Source organism: Zonotrichia albicollis, chromosome 1 (assembly GCF_047830755.1).
Source record: "Zonotrichia albicollis isolate bZonAlb1 chromosome 1, bZonAlb1.hap1, whole genome shotgun sequence".
Lineage (NCBI taxonomy): Eukaryota > Metazoa > Chordata > Aves > Passeriformes > Passerellidae > Zonotrichia > Zonotrichia albicollis.
In genome coordinates, this window is record NC_133819.1 from 85,517,358 (window position 1) to 85,538,004 (window position 20,647).

The 20,647-nt window shown below is 38.0% G+C and overlaps 1 protein-coding gene across 7 annotated transcripts in view; it reads right to left on the reverse strand.

The window, feature by feature from the left end:
• COBL (cordon-bleu WH2 repeat protein) overlaps positions 1-20,647 on the reverse strand; it is a 157,901-nt gene that overhangs the window by 97,469 nt on the left and 39,785 nt on the right. For 5 of the 7 annotated variants that reach the window (XM_074546285.1, XM_014265156.3, XM_014265157.3 and 2 more), the window contains exons 2-6: positions 17,320-17,526; positions 7,991-8,201; positions 7,057-7,285; positions 4,933-4,977; positions 2,452-2,546 (exon numbers count right to left, since the gene is read on the reverse strand). In XM_074546285.1, the coding sequence (XP_074402386.1) occupies positions 2,452-2,546; positions 4,933-4,977; positions 7,057-7,285; positions 7,991-8,201; positions 17,320-17,526 (787 nt within the window). The remainder of the gene's footprint in view (positions 1-2,451; positions 2,547-4,932; positions 4,978-7,056; positions 7,286-7,990; positions 8,202-17,319; positions 17,527-20,647) is intronic. The other 2 variants (XM_026791774.2, XM_026791773.2) reach the window with 1 other exon arrangement.

The window sequence follows — 20,647 nt, forward strand, 5'->3', positions numbered from 1 at the left end:
TCTGAGCATAGGCCTGTAGTGTGCAGTGACATCTGATCCAGGACAGTTTGCAACACAGGCTAACACTCTTCTTCCCTTGCAAAAGAAATCGCCTTCCCCTTGCAAATGCCTGCAAGTCTGCAGTCCTACTGCTGTGCAGAACTTTGAACAATTCTTCCTGTCAAATATTTCTAATATGCATTACATACACACACCTCACCACTGCAAATCATAATGCAAACAAACAAAAAATACACAGAACCAACTTAAGCCTTGTGGGAGAGTAATGTAAAAAACCCATAAAGAGCAGAGTTTAGGTACCCTGGGCTTTTGATTCCAGGTCCCTGAAATCACAAGGCATCCCATCATAGTCCCTTCATAAACTTACCAAAATTTTCATTAAAAGATTTTTGTTAGTTTGTCCTCATCCTGCTAAGTCTGTTCAGCAGTTTCCCTACTGTTTTGGTTAGAAAACTTTCAGAATAGAAAGTCAGATATATTATGTCTAATTAACATCTGATTGCTCCTGTGTGCTGTGTCATTCTTTGTTTTCAGTAATTCTTCCATCTATCACGTTTTAAATTCCCAGAGGTTTGTGAAGGCAACAGTGACTTTCTTGCTCAACTAAACAAAATTTCTGACTTATCGTTTCTTTTCCCACAGAGTAACTGTCATTTGAAAGTAAGTGTCCAATAAAGAAATGACCAAGAAAAATCAATTAACTTGTCAGAATTACCAGCAAGAAAGACTTAGAACTTTTCCTCAGATTTAGAAGCTGTTTCTCATACTTATTTGTGCAGCTCCTACTTTTTTCCAGGTCAAATAGAATTTTGAATTTAATTCACCCACAATTTCCTTAGCATTTTTTCAAATTCATTATTTTGAAAAACTCAGTATCACCTCCTTTGCTTTCATAAGCAAGAGAAAGAGAACAGAAAAAAAGAGAGGCGCTTGCAATCTTTGAACACCTTTCCAACTCGGCTGTGAGAAATCCATTGCAGTAACCACTGAATTAGAATATTTCATAGCAACTTTGCTAAGATTGTGAGCATTAATACTTTAAAAGTTAAAACTGATCTGCTTCAGGAGTTAGAATTGCCAGGACACAGATTTCACACCCAATTTCAGTGAAATGGAATGAGAGGCCAAAGTACGATGCAGAAACTGCATGCTGTAATGTGTTTGTTTCCTCCAGAGGAATTGCAGCCCCACAGCATGCTCTAGAGGCTCAGGCTGAGATCCCTTGTTTACTTGATTCTTCTGAGCTGATACAGGATTATCTCTCTAGTTAAAATTTTTCCCTTCTATACAGGAAGTATTTTCTTACAGTGGAAAAACACTCTGAAAGTGACCGACTTATCTCATAAAATAGGTCCCATGTGTCCCTCATAAGACATTAAGAACAATTTAGTATCTATGACAGAAATAAGTAATTCAAAATGTCCATAAAGGATTCTATTCCTTAGCAAAAGCACCACAAATTTAATAATGAATAAAATGGCAGACAATTGTGAGAGATTTTGAAAAGCCGTCACAGTTCTGCAAATGTGACTGAGATGACTGGATAAGTAAAACACCAGTCCATTAACAAGCAAATGTTTCTTTCTGCCACTTAATCAGATACACATTTTGTAATTCTACTCCAAAAGCCTTGGAGGGTTAAAACTAGAGAAAAGAAAGCTCCCTTTTTCCTCTGACATCCTAGAGCATTAAACACTTTATGTCCAAAATCATTTAACACCAATATTTTTAGTAAAGAATGCAAAAAGTATGAAGTTAAAAGCCCACTATTTTTTTCCATGTTAAGTCAGAAAGTTCTTGTGTATTTCATTCCTGTGGTACAGGAAATATTCTTCATAAATTCATCTCAATGGAATAATTTAATACAAAATTTCTTTCCTCAGTTTTTCAGTTCAAGAATACAAAGTTTAAAATGACTAACATGCACTCCAGCAGACAGTGATCCTTCAGTTCAGTATTGGAAGTTATTTCTTCTACACCTGATTCATCATCTTTAAAGACTTGGAGAAGGCAATGGAGTGACTGCACAGAGCTTCTGAGAGTCTGAATGCTTTAAAAGAGATCATCACCCATGCACAGAAGAGGACATAGGACACATCTACTTGGTAATTAAATTGTTCTGTATTACATCAGTCCTTTCATAAATGCATTTTATAATGTGAGTACTACTAATAAGCAGACACAGGCTGCTTGAAACTAGTGCCCTTCTTTAACACCTACTGAACTCACAACATTGAAAAAAAAATAAAGAAGAAAGTAAATGGTCAACATGCTTGACTCCTTCAATAGACAGGCGATATCTCCATCAGGCTGCACTGATCACATATAGTTTATGCCCCTGTTAACACAATACTCTCTGGAAGGAAAAGGAAAGCAGGGCAAACAAATGCCACCACCTACAGACATAACAGACCTGGAAAGAAAGTGAGCAGTACACTGCTGGACACTTACCTGGCTGCTTCTTGTATCAGCATTAAACAATCCCAAAAGTCTTGTCTTTTCTTTCTCTATTGCATCACTGCTTACTGAAGCCTTTCGATTTGGTTCTGAAAAAAATTTAATGGAATAGTTGTTATTTTTTTGAAATAAAGATTCACAAAATGAGTACTTTAAAATGTCCTGGGCTAATGCTGGATTTTTATGAGTTGAAGGTGTTATGGACTGGATTAAGTAAAAGCCAGGTTCTGCACTTACTTTGTCATCAAACTTTCATGTGTTCTGAGTATATTCCAAAACCTAATGGAATAATTTAATATAGTGCATGAGGTTTTCAATCACAATCCAGTAACCCTTATTAAAAGGCAAAACATGAGCAAATTGCTTCCAACTTCAGAAATGCTTGTTAGATGTATTACTTAAATCTCATAGAGTACCATAATACTAAAAAATCCCCAAACACCTAAAAAATATATATACTGGTGAGTACCTTTAACAATTCATTAAAAAAAAAGATATACTGGTAGTATCTTTAAAAATTCATAGGTCTGACTTAATACTGTGAACTTAAACAAGAGATTCTAAATGTGTAATTTGGATAAAGCTCTTCCCCCTGTTTCCAAGGAGAAGAAAAAGACCCTCCTCTTGGAAACAAGGCACTCTATAGAATTTGAATTAGCTGGTTGTGGTCATCCTTCTTATCTTGGTGCTTTTACTTTAGGTGGGAAAAGAGGGGATTTTATAGGTATTTCAGGCTGTAAGAACTCATATATGTCTTCCTCGAACCTGCTCAAGAATTTGTATAAGTTCTCAATTTAGTATCCCTACAATTTCCCCCTTGAGTTTCTCATCCACAAACTGGATGAGCAAAATGACACACTCACACACCACAGAAAAAACATTGCCCATTTAATACACAGATGATGAAGCCTTCTAACTTTTTAAAATGGACTCTGCATAATGTTATAAATCTTTCCTCCTGATTCCAATCACATCAGATTATTCCACTAGTACTCAAAATTTTAGTTCACAGGGAAAAAAAACCCCACTTTCTCTTGTAAATATTTGCTTAATAACAATTAAAACTCTATTTAAAATGACTTACTTGTTGACACAAAATAAAGTTTTACTGAAAAAAACCTCATCCCAGAACTTTTGTAAACTTATTTGCATAAAATCAAAGTGATTTTCACACAGATCACTTTTGCATATAACCAATCCCATGTGTCAGAAGGTGTTAAACATAAACAATGAACACAAAGGACAACAAGGAGAAACTATCCTTAAGAAAGGCTACAACTGCACTGCAAAGAATACAGTAATGAATTAATGATTTTCTTAAATAATAAGCACAAGCTATGCTGGTTTATGCTTGGGGCTGGGCTGTGTCTAGATATGGATTATGATTCATTTACTTGCATAGTCTTCAACTACAACTACATAGTCTTCAAGTACAAACAATGCTGTGGAAAGGCTAACGTAGCAGCTGATCACCAACACTGTCATTGAGCACTGTGTAATCCAATTAAATTAGGACTGAAGTAATACATATAATATCAAAATAATTATACTTCATCATTCTGTATAACTTTTTCTTAAATAAATACAGCAGATATTTCATCTAGCATTGATCTCCATGTAAGAGGAAGCCACAGCAAGTAATAACAGACGATTAGGGGGAATAGTGCTGCCATTAGTGAAGCCAAGAGGCCGTGAGCTAAGATTTGCTCGATGGCTGACACCTACTGGAGGTGGACTTTCTTCATAAAAATTTAAATAAGTTATCCAGTTTTACTGTGCTTGTGTTGAGTCTATTAGCAAAGAAGTAAAGCTTATAGAAATCAACCATACCTTTCTTGAGGATAATTAATTTAAGCAATGTATTAAAACAGACTCAGTAGGGAAAAGGACATACTAAATACACACATTTTCTACTTGACTGGAAGCAGAAGTACCAATATAACGTAATTCAAGCCCAACTACTGTAGCAATTCAGAAGTCAGTATCTATTCAGTTACACAATGTCTATGTGTACATTTGATTAAAGTTCTTTGCTGCACATAAATTGAATTCAGTGGAAGATCTCTCAGACATCAAAATTTTCTGCCTTTGCTACTAAATAAATTTTGAACCCAAGAAACCCTGGAAATGTTAGTAACTCTGAAATTTACCTAATCATGATTGAGGTAAACTGAGCAGGCTTGAAATCTACAGAGATACACCATACCACAAAACAGTCAAATAGCAAGTTTTTTACTTGCTGGTGTTCTAATGGCTATTGCTGAAGAGACAGCACACACAGATTGTGCTTATTATTAGCAGAAGCACAAGACATGTAAGCAACACTTTGGAAAGACAAAATAGATAAAAATAGCTTGTTTCTCTATGCCATTTCACATTCTTAAAGATCTACCTAGAAAACCCACATTAAACACAGAGTGAAGTGAAAGAGTTAAACACAGAGTGAAGCTTCCCCTCAGCAGCATTGTACAGTACCTCTATAGTTCAGAGAAGGCTCAGACTGAGTTTTTGATGGAGGAACTGGAAAAGTCAGGCAAGGAAAGGGTAAGAGAAAACACATTAAAGTTCTAATATAGCCCTGTAAAGCACAATATTCATTATTTAGTCGTAGCACCCTTTTTCTTAAGTATTACAGAAAAGAATGTTGGCCGACAACACACATGCAGGGCTGCTACTGAAGCAGTTTAGCTGCATTTGTGTTAATTCCTGATTCAGTCAAGAAGCTGCTTCAACTGCTAAATAGAATTTAGTAAGCAGGTGGCAGCAGAGCTTCTCTTTTAATAATCCTTCAGCTCTTGGTGTTTTCTGTTTCAGGGAAGGGAAGACTGAGTAAGAATCTGCTCTTACAAGCACAGCCTTTGGCTTTCAGTGCCTGTGATACCTTACTTGTTAGTGAGAATATGTTTTAAAAACCTATTTTCTCTTAAGTAAACAGGCTAGATACCCACTCAATGCACAAGTCACAGAACAACTGCTACTGAAACCAGTGGGTTTATTCCTCTTGGATATTACAAATGAGAACATTGAAGAAGAAATTTGCTCAAACAAAGGAAAAATTCCTGTAAATTTTATGTGCATTTGCTATTTTTTTCAGACACCATGGTGGTAAGAGGAAAGCACAAAAGATTCACTTAGGATCAGGGGAATTTTGTCATAATGAAAGGAAAGGAATACCAAAAGTTTAAAAAAGAATAGAATATAAAAATAAAAGCTGATGTAGAGAGCAGCCCATTATGATCTTTGTGGGTTCTTTCAACTCAATATATTCTGTGATTCTGTGATAATTTGCTGCTATAATCCCAGTTCTGTAGTAAAGTCTTGGTTTTGACTGTATAGGCTAAAACCAACACTTTCCAACACTGTACCAGCATACATACCACCACTTTCATTTGAAAGGAAAGACTTTACGGAAGGCTTATGATAATTACTCTCTGCACTGTCCCTGAAGTCTGTTGAATGAATCCTGTTGAAAATGCCCCACGTTCAATATGTTGCTCTAAAACAGTTAGCTTAATTACAGTAAACATGTCTTGAAAAAAAAAAACCATGCAATTGAGTTATGACATGTTGTCAGCCTCTTTTTGCAACATCCCAGCAATTCAAAATAAAAGGAGATATTTAGTTTACTTAGAAGTCTAAACTCACTGAAATTTGACTCGCACAGAGGTAGAACTGTCACTTCTCAAAGAGTTGGAAAGAAGAGAATGTCAACATAAATAAATAATTTTATAAATAAAAAATAAGCCTACAGCTCAGCACCTACAAGAATGGCGTTATCTAAACAATAAATAAGGATATTTATCGTGCTGGAAGTGGTAGCGATTGAGAAAAACTGCAGGAGACAATTTTAATGAACATCACAATCTGACCTCAAAGGAAGTAGCGCTTGTCAATGCGTATTTTAAAAGCAGGTATATTTTAAAGCACATCACAGAATTATGTTATTTGAATGCATAATCAGGCTGATAAAACTCAACTCCAAAAAGCTGCTATTATAATTTTGTCTATGAGAACAGAAAGTAAGGATAGGTAAATATAAGAACAAAATTTTAAATACAAATACCTCTTAGCTCCTCTCACTGAACCGTCAATAACTGTGCTCTTTGCAGGAACTGTCTCTGATCCTGTCCAGTCTGTTTCTCAGAAGCCCTGGTCTGTTGCCTCTGCCTCTCAGCTTTCACAGCTGCCATGACTATGGCATGTCTCTTCTTTCCTTCTCTCCAGCCCACAGCACAGGCAGGTGACAGACTCCGCCTGGATGAAGCCCCTTGTATTATGCGCACCTCTACGAACAGCAGCTCTGGGACACAGCAAAGCTCCTCCTTTTGCCCTGCCCTAGGCCAACCTGCACCCTGCCAGAGTCCAGCCCAGCCTGGCACAAGGCCCAAGAGCATCCAAGGACAGCTGGGCACATTGCTGACCTGGCTGCTGCTCTGGGCACAGCTCACTGAACAAACCCATGCTGCTTTCCAGACTGAGATCTCACTCTGCTGTTTCAGCTGGACCCCAAAAGAATGGCAGCACAAATGCTTTTAATTGCCCATAATATTGTTGTCACATCATATAACCCTGCCGAGACTGCTTTGAGTCTTGGCTCACCTTTTTTTCTGTCCCAGGCGTACAGCTCCTTTATCCCTAGCTCCTCCAAGGACTTGGTAAGCTCCAGCTCTTCCCCAGTTATGCCATCCCGCAGAAGAACAATGTGCTCTTGGCTGACTTCACACTTCTCACAAATAGCTGGGATGATGCTGTGGAGAGGCACCTCTGGACTAACTCGAACCACAGCCTTCTGTGTCTTCAGGTAGTTCACCACCAGCCTCACAGATTTCTGCAGAAACAAACACAAACTCTCAGTCCCCTTTCTGTGGCAGATAGGCCATTTCACAATGAGAAAAGCACTGGGGATTTCCATGTTGTCTTGACTATTCCTAGGCAAACTTACCCCACCTTGCAAAAAATTATATTTGGAAGAATAACGTTTCAGACCTCACTTCCCACTAAGGAGACATCCACAAGAACATACAAAGAAGGAAAAGGAATCAGAGGCAGATGTAATGTAAAAGTTTATAAGTCCCACTCTGAAAGGTGGGAGAGTATAATTAGATAGAGTTACTAGCACAATAAAAAAATTTCAGCAAACATTTGGAAAATGGCTACTCCTTAATCTTCACTCTATTGTGAAATACATTTATTAATGATCAATCTTCTCCTATATCTTCAATGAAGATGTTGCACAGAATATCACCATCTCCACACAACCCCACTCCCATTTCAGCCATTACTGCAATTTTCAACTGCCCTAATCTTCAGATTTCCATCTATCCAACCACATGCAACAAACCATTTTGTCTAGATGTCTAGACTAGCCTCTACTACTCTACATGCAAAACATTGTTAGTTAAGCTAGTAAAGCAGGTTATAATCAATCCCAAGTCTTTCCCATCTGGTTTAAAGATGGAAAGATTGGAAGAACTGAAATCATAGGAATGGAATGATGTTCCATGGCATCATTTTAGCCCTCCAGAGTACTGACCTCAGGGACCCTTGGCAGAGGTCGCTTTGCCTTCTCTTCAGGAATCTTCTCTTTCAGAAGTACTGTCTGTACATCCAGTGCTCCTATCAAAGTGTTTGGCTTGTAACTCAGAACTTGTTGAGTTCCTGAAGACTTTAGTTCAAGACTATGTTGAGATGGATTTAAGCGATACTGGCTGCATAAATCAACCAATACATCCATCACAGCTTTACTACAAGGAAGAAGAATTCACTGTTAGCAAGAGAAATAAAACATTGCTAGAAAATTTACCTCAGTTTTAAGATGGGGGATAAAAGACAACACAAGTTGTGGATGTGCCTCTAGTTTACCATCTTTGGGAGAGAACAGTGCTAGTGCTTTGAAATGTTAAACAGATCAGATAAAATGATAGTAATTAAATATATTCACACTTCAGTGTCTGTTTATGAGCTCACAACTGCAACACACAACTAACTGTTCAGTATCAAGCAGACAGCAGAGCCAATCACAGCACTTTCAAATATCAGCCAAGTGCAGACAAAGTGCATCTTATTTACTTCCACACCACAGATGACAGAATATTCTGAGCTGGAAGTGACTATCAAGGATCCAACAAGTTCAACTCTTAAGTGAATGGCCCACATGGGAATTGAACCCACAACCTTGGTGTTATTAAGCACCATGCTCTAACTGAGGGTCATGATGTACTAAATCCATACATTAAATGCTCCAGTTCAAATTCTGTTCATTGATGTGAAGATATGAGTAGATTACAAACTCACAGTCTGGTAAACTCCACCTAGATCTGAACAATCACATAACCCAAAATGGAGTACTTAAATTTGGAACAAATGGTAGATAGGGCTTATTTTTCCACATGACTTCCCCACATCCACTAGACATCAGCTATATTTTCCAGTACAAGAGATCCTGTTCATATTTATTTTGGTGACGATATTAAACCTGGACAAAACCATCTTGTTTTGAGTGCCCTGATTATCAGCAAGTTTACTGCAGTATGATTCTTAAAACACGAAGTTTTAAAAGAGTCAGCAACTGTCCCTCTCATTTCGCGCCTCTCCACAGAAGCAGAAGTATACTATTCTGTATCAAGAACTCAATATTCACTGGAGCTTGATACTGCCTAATGCAGCAGATATGAACTGTGCTCCCCCACACTCCAGAAATTCTCCTCTGTAACAGTAATGAAGGGATCTTTCATTTTCCCAGCCTTCCCCTCAAAAACTCTGTACAGAATCAGAGAAAACAGGCTTATCAAAACTGGTCATTTTTCTCAAAAGTTTTGGTTTCATAAACCAGTCTGTCACCAATAAAAGAATGTAAGCCAAAAAAAATTTACCAGCTGTAGCTGGAACCTGCCACATACAGTGGGATATCTGTCTTGTAGCAGAAGTGAAAATAAATGCACAGACAGCAAATTTGCCAAAATAACTGGCACTCCTTTTAATGCTTAAACTGGGAAAACTGTATACAGATTCAAAATTCAAGCAAATTCAAAGAAAATAAAATCTTCCACAGGTTATTAGCTAGCACTGTCGCATCTGTAGCTCAAGAATCACCCTTTAAACTGCAAGCTGTTGGCATCTGGGAAACTACTCCGTGGAGGGCCAGCATTCTCCTTTCTATAGGTATGTTGTTGGCCAGCAACTGCTCAAGAAGTTGGTCAAGAATGCTGGAGGGCTAATGGCAAAGACAACAAAAATGGAGAACTAGAGCAATTCCTTATTATTACCCTGGTAGGTGACAGCTCTTCTCATGCAAGAGAAGAGGAAGGACCTCCTTTACAGTAACCTTTTCCAAGTTTAACTGAGTTACACAGTGTGAGCTGGGAGAGTGGCAAGCGTGGGAAATTTGAAATAATATGATCTCACTGAAAAGGGAAGAACACAGAATATGATAACTGAAGATCAAATAAGGAAAACAGATGCCATTAATATGCATATAATGCTTCAGAACAGGGTGCACTGTGGCAACTGCTAACACACAGAGCACAAACACAAATGTTTAGCATCCAAATCAAAACTGTATCAGCTCATTTCATAATGACTCATTCTAACACGGTCTACAAGTTGAAAACAACTGTGTTTCACAAGTATGTTCAATTCATATCCTCCACACCACAACCAACAGACATTTAGAGCTACTAAGTACAAACTACAGAAGAATCCCACCTACACCAGTATTTACAAGACTACTCATTAAACTGTGCAGCGCACAGTTTTTTAAACTGCTTATCAGTTCTCCTGATACAGATCTCAACTTGTCTGTTTACAGACATATTTCTTTTAAACTAAAATTTGCATGTGTTTGCTTTCCCTCAGCATTCTTACTATTGTTTCAGAGAAAATGAAATAACCTGGGAGAATCATAGTACACAGTGTCCTATGTGCTTGACATTTATATTTAAAGTGGAACAGTACTATATTTCTGCAGTGCAGAATACTATGATAATTCATTCAAATGTGGATAGTTATCTTGCCTCTTGAAAAAGTATTTGTAAAGAGAAGACAGTTCATCAGAATAACAATTTATGATTTCACACCTACACCACTGAAATTATAAAATATATTCAGCAGTAACAGTACCACAACCATAATATAATCAGAATCCTCACCAGCCATCAGAGAAAATAAGTTACAGACAATCATGCAACTTGAACAAATTTGTCTGGACAATAGAAAATACAAAAATCCAGCCAAATCTAAGGTTTCACCTTATAGCAAATTATGAACAGGCATGCATTAAACATAACATTTAAGGAAGTCTGCAACATCCCACCCTGTGCCATGGTGCTCAGAATACACAATTGTTCCATGAAAAGCATCCCCAGCCTTCATCTGCACCATTTGAAAGTACAGCTGAAGCTTTTGAAAAAGCTTCAAAGCAAATTGCATGCTCTTTAAAAAATGTAAAGTTGGCGAAATTTTTTCACAAAACTTCTGAGTGTAAAGGAAAAATAAGAAGCAGGGAGAGGAAGGGAGATGAATTCCACAAAGTTGAAAATCTTTGTGTTTCAATCAAAGTAAGAGAGCTGGGAAACCTTTGCAATGAAGTTATTCTATACCAGACTTCCATGGCACCAACTTGACAAATTTTCCTTCTAAACCATAATACAGTTCAGCTTGATTTTAAATGGGAGTTTTATTTCAAGTACCTCCATGTATATTCTACACACAGAAGAGAGTCACTAAACACAGCAAGAGAATAGTAATCAACTAATCTAAACCAACTTTTCTTTCTAACCTTGGGCTGAATATGGCTCTTGGAAGATGAAAAGAGTCAATCCTTCCTTTGCTTCCATCTCATTCCACACAGATTTCCACTTTCCATTAACCTGCCTGGACATCTGGTAGAGAACATACTCTGTTTTGAAATTCAGGCAGGTCTTAAATCTAAAGCTGAAAAGAAGTTAAATAGGTCCTGCCTTTCTAACTACTCAGCTAAGAAACACCTTACTTTTTCATTTTAGTATGATGCTGCTGAAATTTTTGGCAAGGTGACCAAACACGACATAATAGATCCACCAAAGGCTGATGACTTAAAAGCAAATACTAGAGCACAGAGACAAAACTGGAGAGAGAACACAATTTAAGACTCATATAAGAAGGTTCATATGACTATTCTTACAAAGGAAAATACTTTGTCTCTATTTTGATATTTCGTTACTAAGCTGTTTGACATTTAATGCCAATTCTGAACAGTAAAGAATAACTACTTTGTCAGCAACACTTATCATGCTGATCCAGTTCTGATTCAGTTTGGCCAGACTGCTTGTTTCCTGCTGTTCTCCAGTAAAATGCAGCAGATGCCTACGGTTTTTAGGAAGTATAAAACAACTGAGATGTTTTGGGTATGGTTTGGCTTAACCTCCTTGGATCACACAGAGAAATACATTTTAAAATACAGCCTTGTCCAGCTAAAAATAAATGTGCAGGGTAACGTTGTATTCTCTCAAACAAAACAATTTTCTTTTTTATCTTCTACTTTCATGCTACAAATGGTGTCCAGTACCTAAACAGGTCTAGGAGAAAGCTGGAGAGGGACTTGTCACAAGAGCATGTGGTGATAGAACAAGGGCTAAAAGTTTAAAACTAAGAGTAGGCTTAGATTAGATATTAGGAAGAAATTCTTCACTGTGAGAGTGGTGAAGCACAGGAATTGGTCCAGAGAAGTTGTGGATGCCCCATCCCTGGAAGCATGAGAGACCAGGTTGGATGGGGGGCTCTGAGCAAGTCCCTGGTGCATGGCAGGGAGAGTTGAATTAGATGGTCTTTAAGGTCCTTTCCAACCCAAACTATTCTGTGATTCCATGGTTTAAAAAAAAAAAAACAAAAAAAAAAAAAACACCCACCTCAAACTGGAGGTAAGGATCTTCTTTATTTATGTCAGTGTCAAATATGCATTAAGAATCTGCATTAGCAATTGACTGGAAAAGAAAGTAATACTGTAAAGGGAATGGACGACCCAAAATCTCTAATTCTTTCACTATTCCCATTTAAACTAGAAAATAGCATTAGTCTTTATTTTCGCATGTTCCAAAGTACAGCAGGCACTTAATGAAAAGATTACAAGTTTTTCTACACAAACAAAAATGTACACACTAAGTACTAAGCTGTATCTAAAAAAGTTCAGGAAATGTGATAAATAAGACACTTATGTTTTCTATTTCTTTTCTTAACTTGCTCCTGTACATTTGGCTCTTATTTTCCACAACTGAGCAAGTCCACAGAAGGAACATCAAGATGACACATGAGACAGAGGACTGTGTTTTTTGAGCCTTAGAACAAGAAAGGTGAAGAAAGACCTTGCTACTGTCTGTAAGTATGAACTACAGGGTTACAGAGACAGACTCTTGACTGTGAAGAGCAAGAGACAAGTGCTGAATAGGAAATTCCATTTAGATACAAGTAAACATATTGTCTTCAAAAAGATGGTTCCAGCCCTGGAAAAGAGGTGCAGAAAAATCCAGAAACCTCCTCTCTGAAGTATTCAAACTTCCAACTTGCCTAGAGACTCTGTGTTTCGGGGCCCCTTCCAACATAAATTCTTGTACAACTTTCCCCCCCTCCCCCCTTAGCCTACGCTGAACTACTGTACTATAGACCTGACTCTTATTCAGTATCTAGTTAAACTATTTTTTAACTCTTTTGCCATGTGCCCTTTTTATCTTCTTCTGAAAACACCTCTTGAATGCTTTACCAACCTGGCTGATTTCATACCTTCAATCTTTCCTGAAACACTGTTCTGTATGTCGAGCTGTAAGCCTACAATAAAGAGTCTGAAAATATGTGAGAATATTCTTCCTGAATATTCTGACATTACTCTGTACTGAACTCTGCCCTCCAATATTTGCAGAATCAGACTGCAGCTTTGGATAGTTTATTACTGCTTCCAGTGTCCTACTCTATGTGCATCATATGTATAAGAGAATTTGTGTAACATGTAAGATGCAGGAGCAACAGCTGTCCAGTTTACTTTTCAGCATATTGGTCGTCCATGTGTTGACAACTTCAAAACAAACATCACTTAGCCTCAAACATCCCCATTTTTCTACAGTGCATTTCAAATACCACTGAGTTCCAAGCTGCTGTGTGAATGTATTTATCTGTATTAATGAGGAAGTACTCCTCACTGCCACCAAGGGTGAACAGAGAAGCATGACCTCTTAATTTACAGGTTACCCATTGAAAGTACTACCTCTGAGAATCACGAACAGAACACTGATAACTTGGGAGCTTTTCCACCTGTTTTCCATCTAAACATCTACTCACTACCTCTCTCAGATCTGTTAACTGTTTGTGTGGATGTGCTACAGATCATGCATAAAATGTGTAAGTGGCCAATGCTTTACCTATTCTTTCAGCACATCAATTAGTGCTCATACCCAAGTACAAACACAGAATAGTGTTTCCCTCCTTTTCAAGGGGAAGTAGGCTAACAGTTTTTCATGAATATGTCTACATGTTTTATAGCAGAGTTCCCAGGGATCAAGTCCTTCAAAAAGAAAACTGTTTATAATATTGTATCACTGCACACACTCCCTAATGACTCAGCTTTGTACTAAAATCTGTGCTACCCATTTTCAAATTCCCAAATTGTGCATTACAAGATGACAATAAACTGTTAGAGAGACTGTCAGCTTGAGTTAAGTTTTATAAATAAAACAATTTCAAGGTTCCAGGTTGCAATAAAATATCTTTAAATAGTACAAACTTTTTTTCTTAACGTGTCTTCAAGAAAACTTAATGAGAACATTCTGCCCTTCTGCTGATATTTGCAGGAACTTTTTACATAGAGAACAAAGTTAAATTACAACATGTTGCTTTGCCTACATACAATGAACAAATTGAAAGATCTAATTTTTACTTTTAGTTCACTTATAATAATCTTAAGTGATACTAATTATCTACAGTATTTATACTTTCAAATATAATCTAGTGTACTTCATTGTTCTGTGAACTGCTTTCCTGAAATTACAGAATCATTTTTCATTATGAACATGCCCAGGGAAAAGATTTGCAAATTTTTTTGAAACAGAAAAGCTATTTCCCCAGGGTAGCCAAATGGAGATTCTGCAGAAAACAGTTTTAATGATGGCAACAAAAATAATGAAGATTTAAAGCAGTATAAACAATATCAGATTTTTCTGGAATGTCCTTCCATGACATCATCACAGATAAAAAGAGTGAGCAGGGAAAATACCTATACTAAATACCTGTACTGGCTCTTACTCTTGCCACAAAGTAACAAAAAAAAAAAAAAAAAAAAAAAAAAAGCAGCAAAAAACCACTACATTTTATAAGATCCAGTAACTTCATGATTTAATGCTTACCCCCTAAGTATCATTGTATTTCATAGCTATTTAGATTCCAATACCAAAACAATACAAGAAGTTGAAAAAACCTGGGCTTTCCCCCAAACCTGGAGACTTAGGACAGTTCATCCCCTAAAAGTTTCAGATAATCTTGACATTATTTTTCACTATTCTACATACCTAGAAACAAAGCCAAGGCTAACATACAGAAAATTGCATCTTCCAGTGATTAGAAAGAACAGCAGCACACATGAGGTCTGTTCATAGACTGATGCCACTGTAATACAGGGTTTATTACAGAATGTTCTTTTCTCATTTCATAGCTTGTTAGGGGAGTTAATCATCCTTTCTCAGTTTCTACCATCTTCCACTTCCCACAGCTGGCTATCAGTGTCACTAACTTCTCCAGTACAAGCCTTCAAAACAGCACTGAGGGGGAACAGCCACAGCCTAGGCAGCCTAGGTTAGGCACCAGTGATGTGCAGATTTGCACATTAACACAGGCAGGAATTTAATTGCCACCTAAATCAGAGGCCTATACCTAGACCTAGACCCAGAGAGAAATGAGCACCTTTACAAACAAAGAGAACATTTTGGTTGCTTAGAATGCTTAATGCAGATGATATAAAAAACCTCACAGAAATGAGGGAAGTTTCATATTTGCCATTTCTTTCAGGTTTTTGTCCACAGACTAAAGACTCAAATAAAACACTCAGTCTCAGTGTATGGGATAAACACCTGTACGAGACATAGAATATTTACTGTATAGGGACTTTCTACTTGCTCTTTGCTCCTGTAGCTTTTACGTTCTTCAAAAAATCACAATAAAAGACCACTCATAGCCCTCTCAGAGTGCTTGCTTTGGAGAGGAAAAAATGTTTGTAATCTTACGGCAATTATCTATGTCCCAGTACAAAATGCTGCATGAATATTAACCTCTTGTCAGCTCCCAGATGGCTTACATTTGCCAAAGAAATACCACCTGTCTTTGGGCTCAAATGGCCAGTGAGTTTCATGTCCTGTTCCACTTACCAGGCCTGCTCTCTTCTTTCTCTGATTAAGTCCAAATCTCCCTATAAAAACTCTATCACTACACATATTATCTGAGAGCTCTGGTAAGTACTGATTTCCTTTCAAACCTTTAACACCACTCTGGCTTTGGGGTAGACTCCCACAAGTTGTACTGTCTCCCAAGAGTATATAAATGAATGTTAGTTTCTACAAGAAAAATAGGGGGAAGAAAGAAGTCCCAGACACAGTTTACACGCCCTTCTCAGCCACCAAAATGTACTATGAGGGAAACAGTCAACACAGACTAGCATACGAGACCAGAAAGTAGTTCTGCTGGAATGCAGACTAACTACTGAAATTAATTTTAAAATAAACACAGAATCTGATTTACCAATAGGCACCCACATTTCACAGTTGAGATGGCCACAGTACACAGAGCATCATCATACAATATCACAAAGCATCAGCCCAAACAGAGTAACACCACTTCAGAAATCTTCAAGAATCTGCTCTTTATTGCTTTTCAGCCCAATCTTTCATACCCTTCATCTAACATGCCTTACACCTGTGTGCCCTCTGCACACTTTGTGGTTGGTCAGCGCACCTCAGCACTCCATGTTCCACTACCTTCAGTGCTGCTCACCTGTCCTGCAGAGCCGCAGCCCACTGGGGATGAGGCTCCAGTGCAGCCCCATTCCCAACTACCACAAACTGTGTGCCTACACCTATACACCCTCTGAATGTGGCCTTACGCTTCCTACAGTTTCCTGACTACTCCTGACCACAACATTGTTTGCTATGGTTTCATCAGAGTCTTGTTTATATTTTTGAAACTTCTCTGTATTATTTCCTAAAGTAATGTCTGTTTCTTTCAAAACAATTTACACAAAAAGAATGAGGATAAAGAAGAGCTCCCACAGCGAAGAGAATTATCTCAAAATTACCAATACAATTTGCTCTTGATTGTACCCAGTAAGTAACACAGAAAATCCCTGTCTCTTTCCATGGGAGAAAAATACACTTTTATATATAAAAAGCTTCTTAAATATGAGCAGATGCTTTGCTGTCTACACAACTGCACTGTAATTGTGAAGGCGGGATCTCTGAATGCGATGAATCATCCATCTTCCGAGCCTGTTTCCTGGCACGCCTCCAGGCACTCATACTGTCAGGACTGTTTGCCAGCAGCACCTACTTGCAGTGCAGCAAGCCCACTCTGGATTATGAGATGTGATACAACCTAAGCACAGTGACACTACATGAAAGGGATAGATCCACACATGTGCTGATCCATGGGGAAAACAGTGACACAATAGCTGCTAAATGCTTCTTGCCCCAGAAGAGAGAATCCCTTATACTTGGCTCTCAGGACTCTGGTGCAACAGCTGCTTAAAATGCAGAGAAAAGCATGACAGAGAACCCCATAAACTCAGAAGGACAGCACCACCAAGCACCCCATGGGGAATAAAAGGCTTCAAAAAGTGAGAGCTAATCAAAGCCTTACCTTCCTTGCACTGTGCACTTCTGCTCCACCCCACTGGGTAAAACAACTGTGAAGTCCACCAGTCTGTTTATCATGTTCTCCTTCATGCTCACAAGGTTCTGATCAGAAATTACTGATGTGTCTGCAGGTGACTTGGGCTCACTTTGAATTCTACTTGCTGCAGAAGGTTGATTTGGTGGAGGGGGAGCACGAGCTTTCATTCTTTTCCTTGAGAAAGAAAGGCAAGAAGATAATTAATATTTTTTTCCAAGAAAATCCACACACATTACTAAGAAATATATGTTCTTTTAGCTATAATCTCAGACTGTTTTAAAAAGTTCCTTTAATGCAAGTAATTTTTTTCTTCATCATTAACTTTTTCAGTGGAGTTGCACTTTTATTTTTACCTCCTCTCTAAAAATACGCTAATTTTTTAATGATGCACTCACTCCTACTGTTGGCTTTCCATGCCCCAGGGGATGAATCAGTTCCATAATTAGGATATGATATAATCGTTTTTCTGTCAAGTACGAAGCATACTCCTATGAAGTGAGAAACAGAAATGCTGGGTCCAGTCCAGACCTGACTCAAGAAAGAGTTGTATTTACGTACATGAATGTTTCCTCCAAGTCAGAATGGCAGCAGTGGAAGGAGGGTGAGGTTTCATTCAGCTATATTTGGGTCCCACAGTATTACTCTACTTGAAACATTGTCTCTTCCTCTGCTCTAAGTTAGTAGTATTAAATCTGGCTCATCGTACTTCATAGGGAAGCACCATGAAAAGGTCAGCTGTGAATTATATCACTTCTTACCATGCAATACCAACACTACAGCTCTTTGAAAAGCACCCTGAAAGAAACTCATTCTTCAGTAGCAGCCTATGCACCATGTGTGATATACAGAAAAGCTGCATCAGCTTGCACCAAGCAAGCCGCGTACTTTACAGATATAAACCCACCACAGACTTGAAGTTTACTTCTTTGGCAAGCTGCCAGACAGATAAGCAACATATGTGTGCTGTTAAACTTCTGAATAGCTGGCCTCATACCAAACACATGTCTAAGAGGATTAACTCCGATGATTAATACTCCAGTGACCTCTTCTGACTAGATTTACGCTTAGTTTAAGTCAGATTTTAGTGTAACAGATGGAAAAAGCAGTAAAATATTTACTCAGAAATTATTGTGGAGGCCTACCGCCTGCATTTTCTTAATCTGCCTGTTTTTAGGGTGCAGGAAGAGATTATGATTCTTCACATGATTTTCACCCTGCAAACAACATGAAGTGAGGTCCAGAAAGGAAAAGTACAGAAAAAGCACTCTAATTCTTAAAAGCCGGAAAAGCTTAGTGGCCAAATCAGCCAAGGGCAAAACTGTGAATAGGGGGGAAAAAAAATTAAAAAACTGAACTGAAATACCAAATCAAACTCCTCTTTAATAAGAGATAACCTCTATTCTCACTGATAAAAAGGCTAAACAGAGTTTGGATTATCAGTGTAAGCTCCTGGCAGAAGAAAAAAGTAACAGCTTTATCACATTAACAAAAATACCCAAACCAAACCAGCCAACCAAAAAAAAAAAAAAAACCCGCAAGTGTTCAGAGGTAGTCCAAAACCTCCATATTTTGTAATCAGTATTTGCATTTGACCAACAATCTCTGTGACATGTCTCAACTTGCAAAAATTCTTTACATTTCCTTGAAAATGCTCATTTCAGTGAGACCTCAACAAGGCAGCGGTAAATCAGCAGTGATGAAGATACTGCCCTTCCTTCCCTGTGGGCATAACAAATAGCATTTTCCACAGATATGCAGGGAGAGGTACTGCCTTATTTGCTAGTATAGAGAAATTTCTCTTTCATCAGAAATTTTCTTGAACATTCATTCCATTTTTATCCTATATACACTGAGTGAGGCATGAAGTCATCGTCACTAACTTGCAGCTCCTATGCTCCTCCCCTTTGAGGTGCTAAGTTCAGAGCATTGACAAGTAATTAACTAGCTTGACTCTCCATGAACCAAACTCTTAATTTATTTGCCTATTGAAGAAAAAAATAAAATTTGGATTCATCTTCTCGTCAGGTTCTTTTATATTTAGCTGCAGTTGTTATTTGTAAGCAGGTGGTGAGACATGGGAATTGTGCATACATCCAGAGTCATGGCAAAACAGCCTTACAATCATGTAGTTTAAGAACTTCACGTCGATTTAAAATTCTTGCCCTTCATATTATCAACTACATCAACAAAAGTAACTGTAGAATTTAGATTGTTTCTTAAAACAAGCTTTTATTTTTTTGTTCTTGCAGCCTGTTCTATAATGCAGGAGCTAATTCCAACACATTGCATCTGACAAAATACCAAAGAGGGTAGAAAGAAAAGAAGTAGGCAAGTGTTCTGAGCCTGGCAGAACTAGCTGCAATTATGAGTTACCTCATAAATTCCAGATCTCACAGTGAAAAAAGGTAGAAGAAATAAAGCAATGGTAATAAAATAATCATGAAAATGAAATTAGCTGAAGCTGTAGACACTTGAAACTTCAGAGAAAAAGTGAAGAAGGACTGAGTTTTGAAGCTAGTGAAGGAGCTGGAAGTAAATTGGGACTACGCTACACAAGGCGTCTGTTCCCTGGCGATAACATAAACCTGCCTGAGGTTTTCTATGGGAACAGACAAACAAGGTCAGACATCTTAATGAGAGTGTGATTTTTATCTTTTTAATATATTTTAAAAAACTTTTTAAGTACTCCTCAGCCAATTCTGCAGTTACAGACCTTGTATGAAACCACTTGAGGCTGGGGATGAGAGGGGGGCAGTGTGTGCAGTGTGTCAGCAAATCAGGCATCACACCAACAAAAGCATCAGCCATACACTGACCAGCGGTGCTCACTTCAACTCCATACAACATCCAACAATGCGTATTCTTTTTGGCATTATGCAGACAGAGCCTTTTAGATACTACAGTCCTCCTTTTCTTTTGTGCAGAAAGGACAGGGCAGGTCTGTTTCCTTCAGGGACATCAGAGAAAGGAAAAGGGAAAACACTCCCACTGCAGCCTCTCTAACCTAGCAACAGTTCAGGTGACCTCATACGAACTTTTCCACAATAGTGATTTACATATTCTCACTGAGACTGCTTGAAATTCCTGATTTTCAACATTTTCCAAATGACAGATCTCAAACTATTTCAGTGGAAGCAGATCCCTCTGCAGTTCACATTTATGGAGTGATATGTCACACAGATTTGCATTTTCTAGCCAACTTTCTGAAACATCTCTGTTGTAGAATGTAGCTACATGAATTAGAGACTGAAATCCACAGATCTAGCTCTACCTTGGATCTGACATGAGCAGCTGC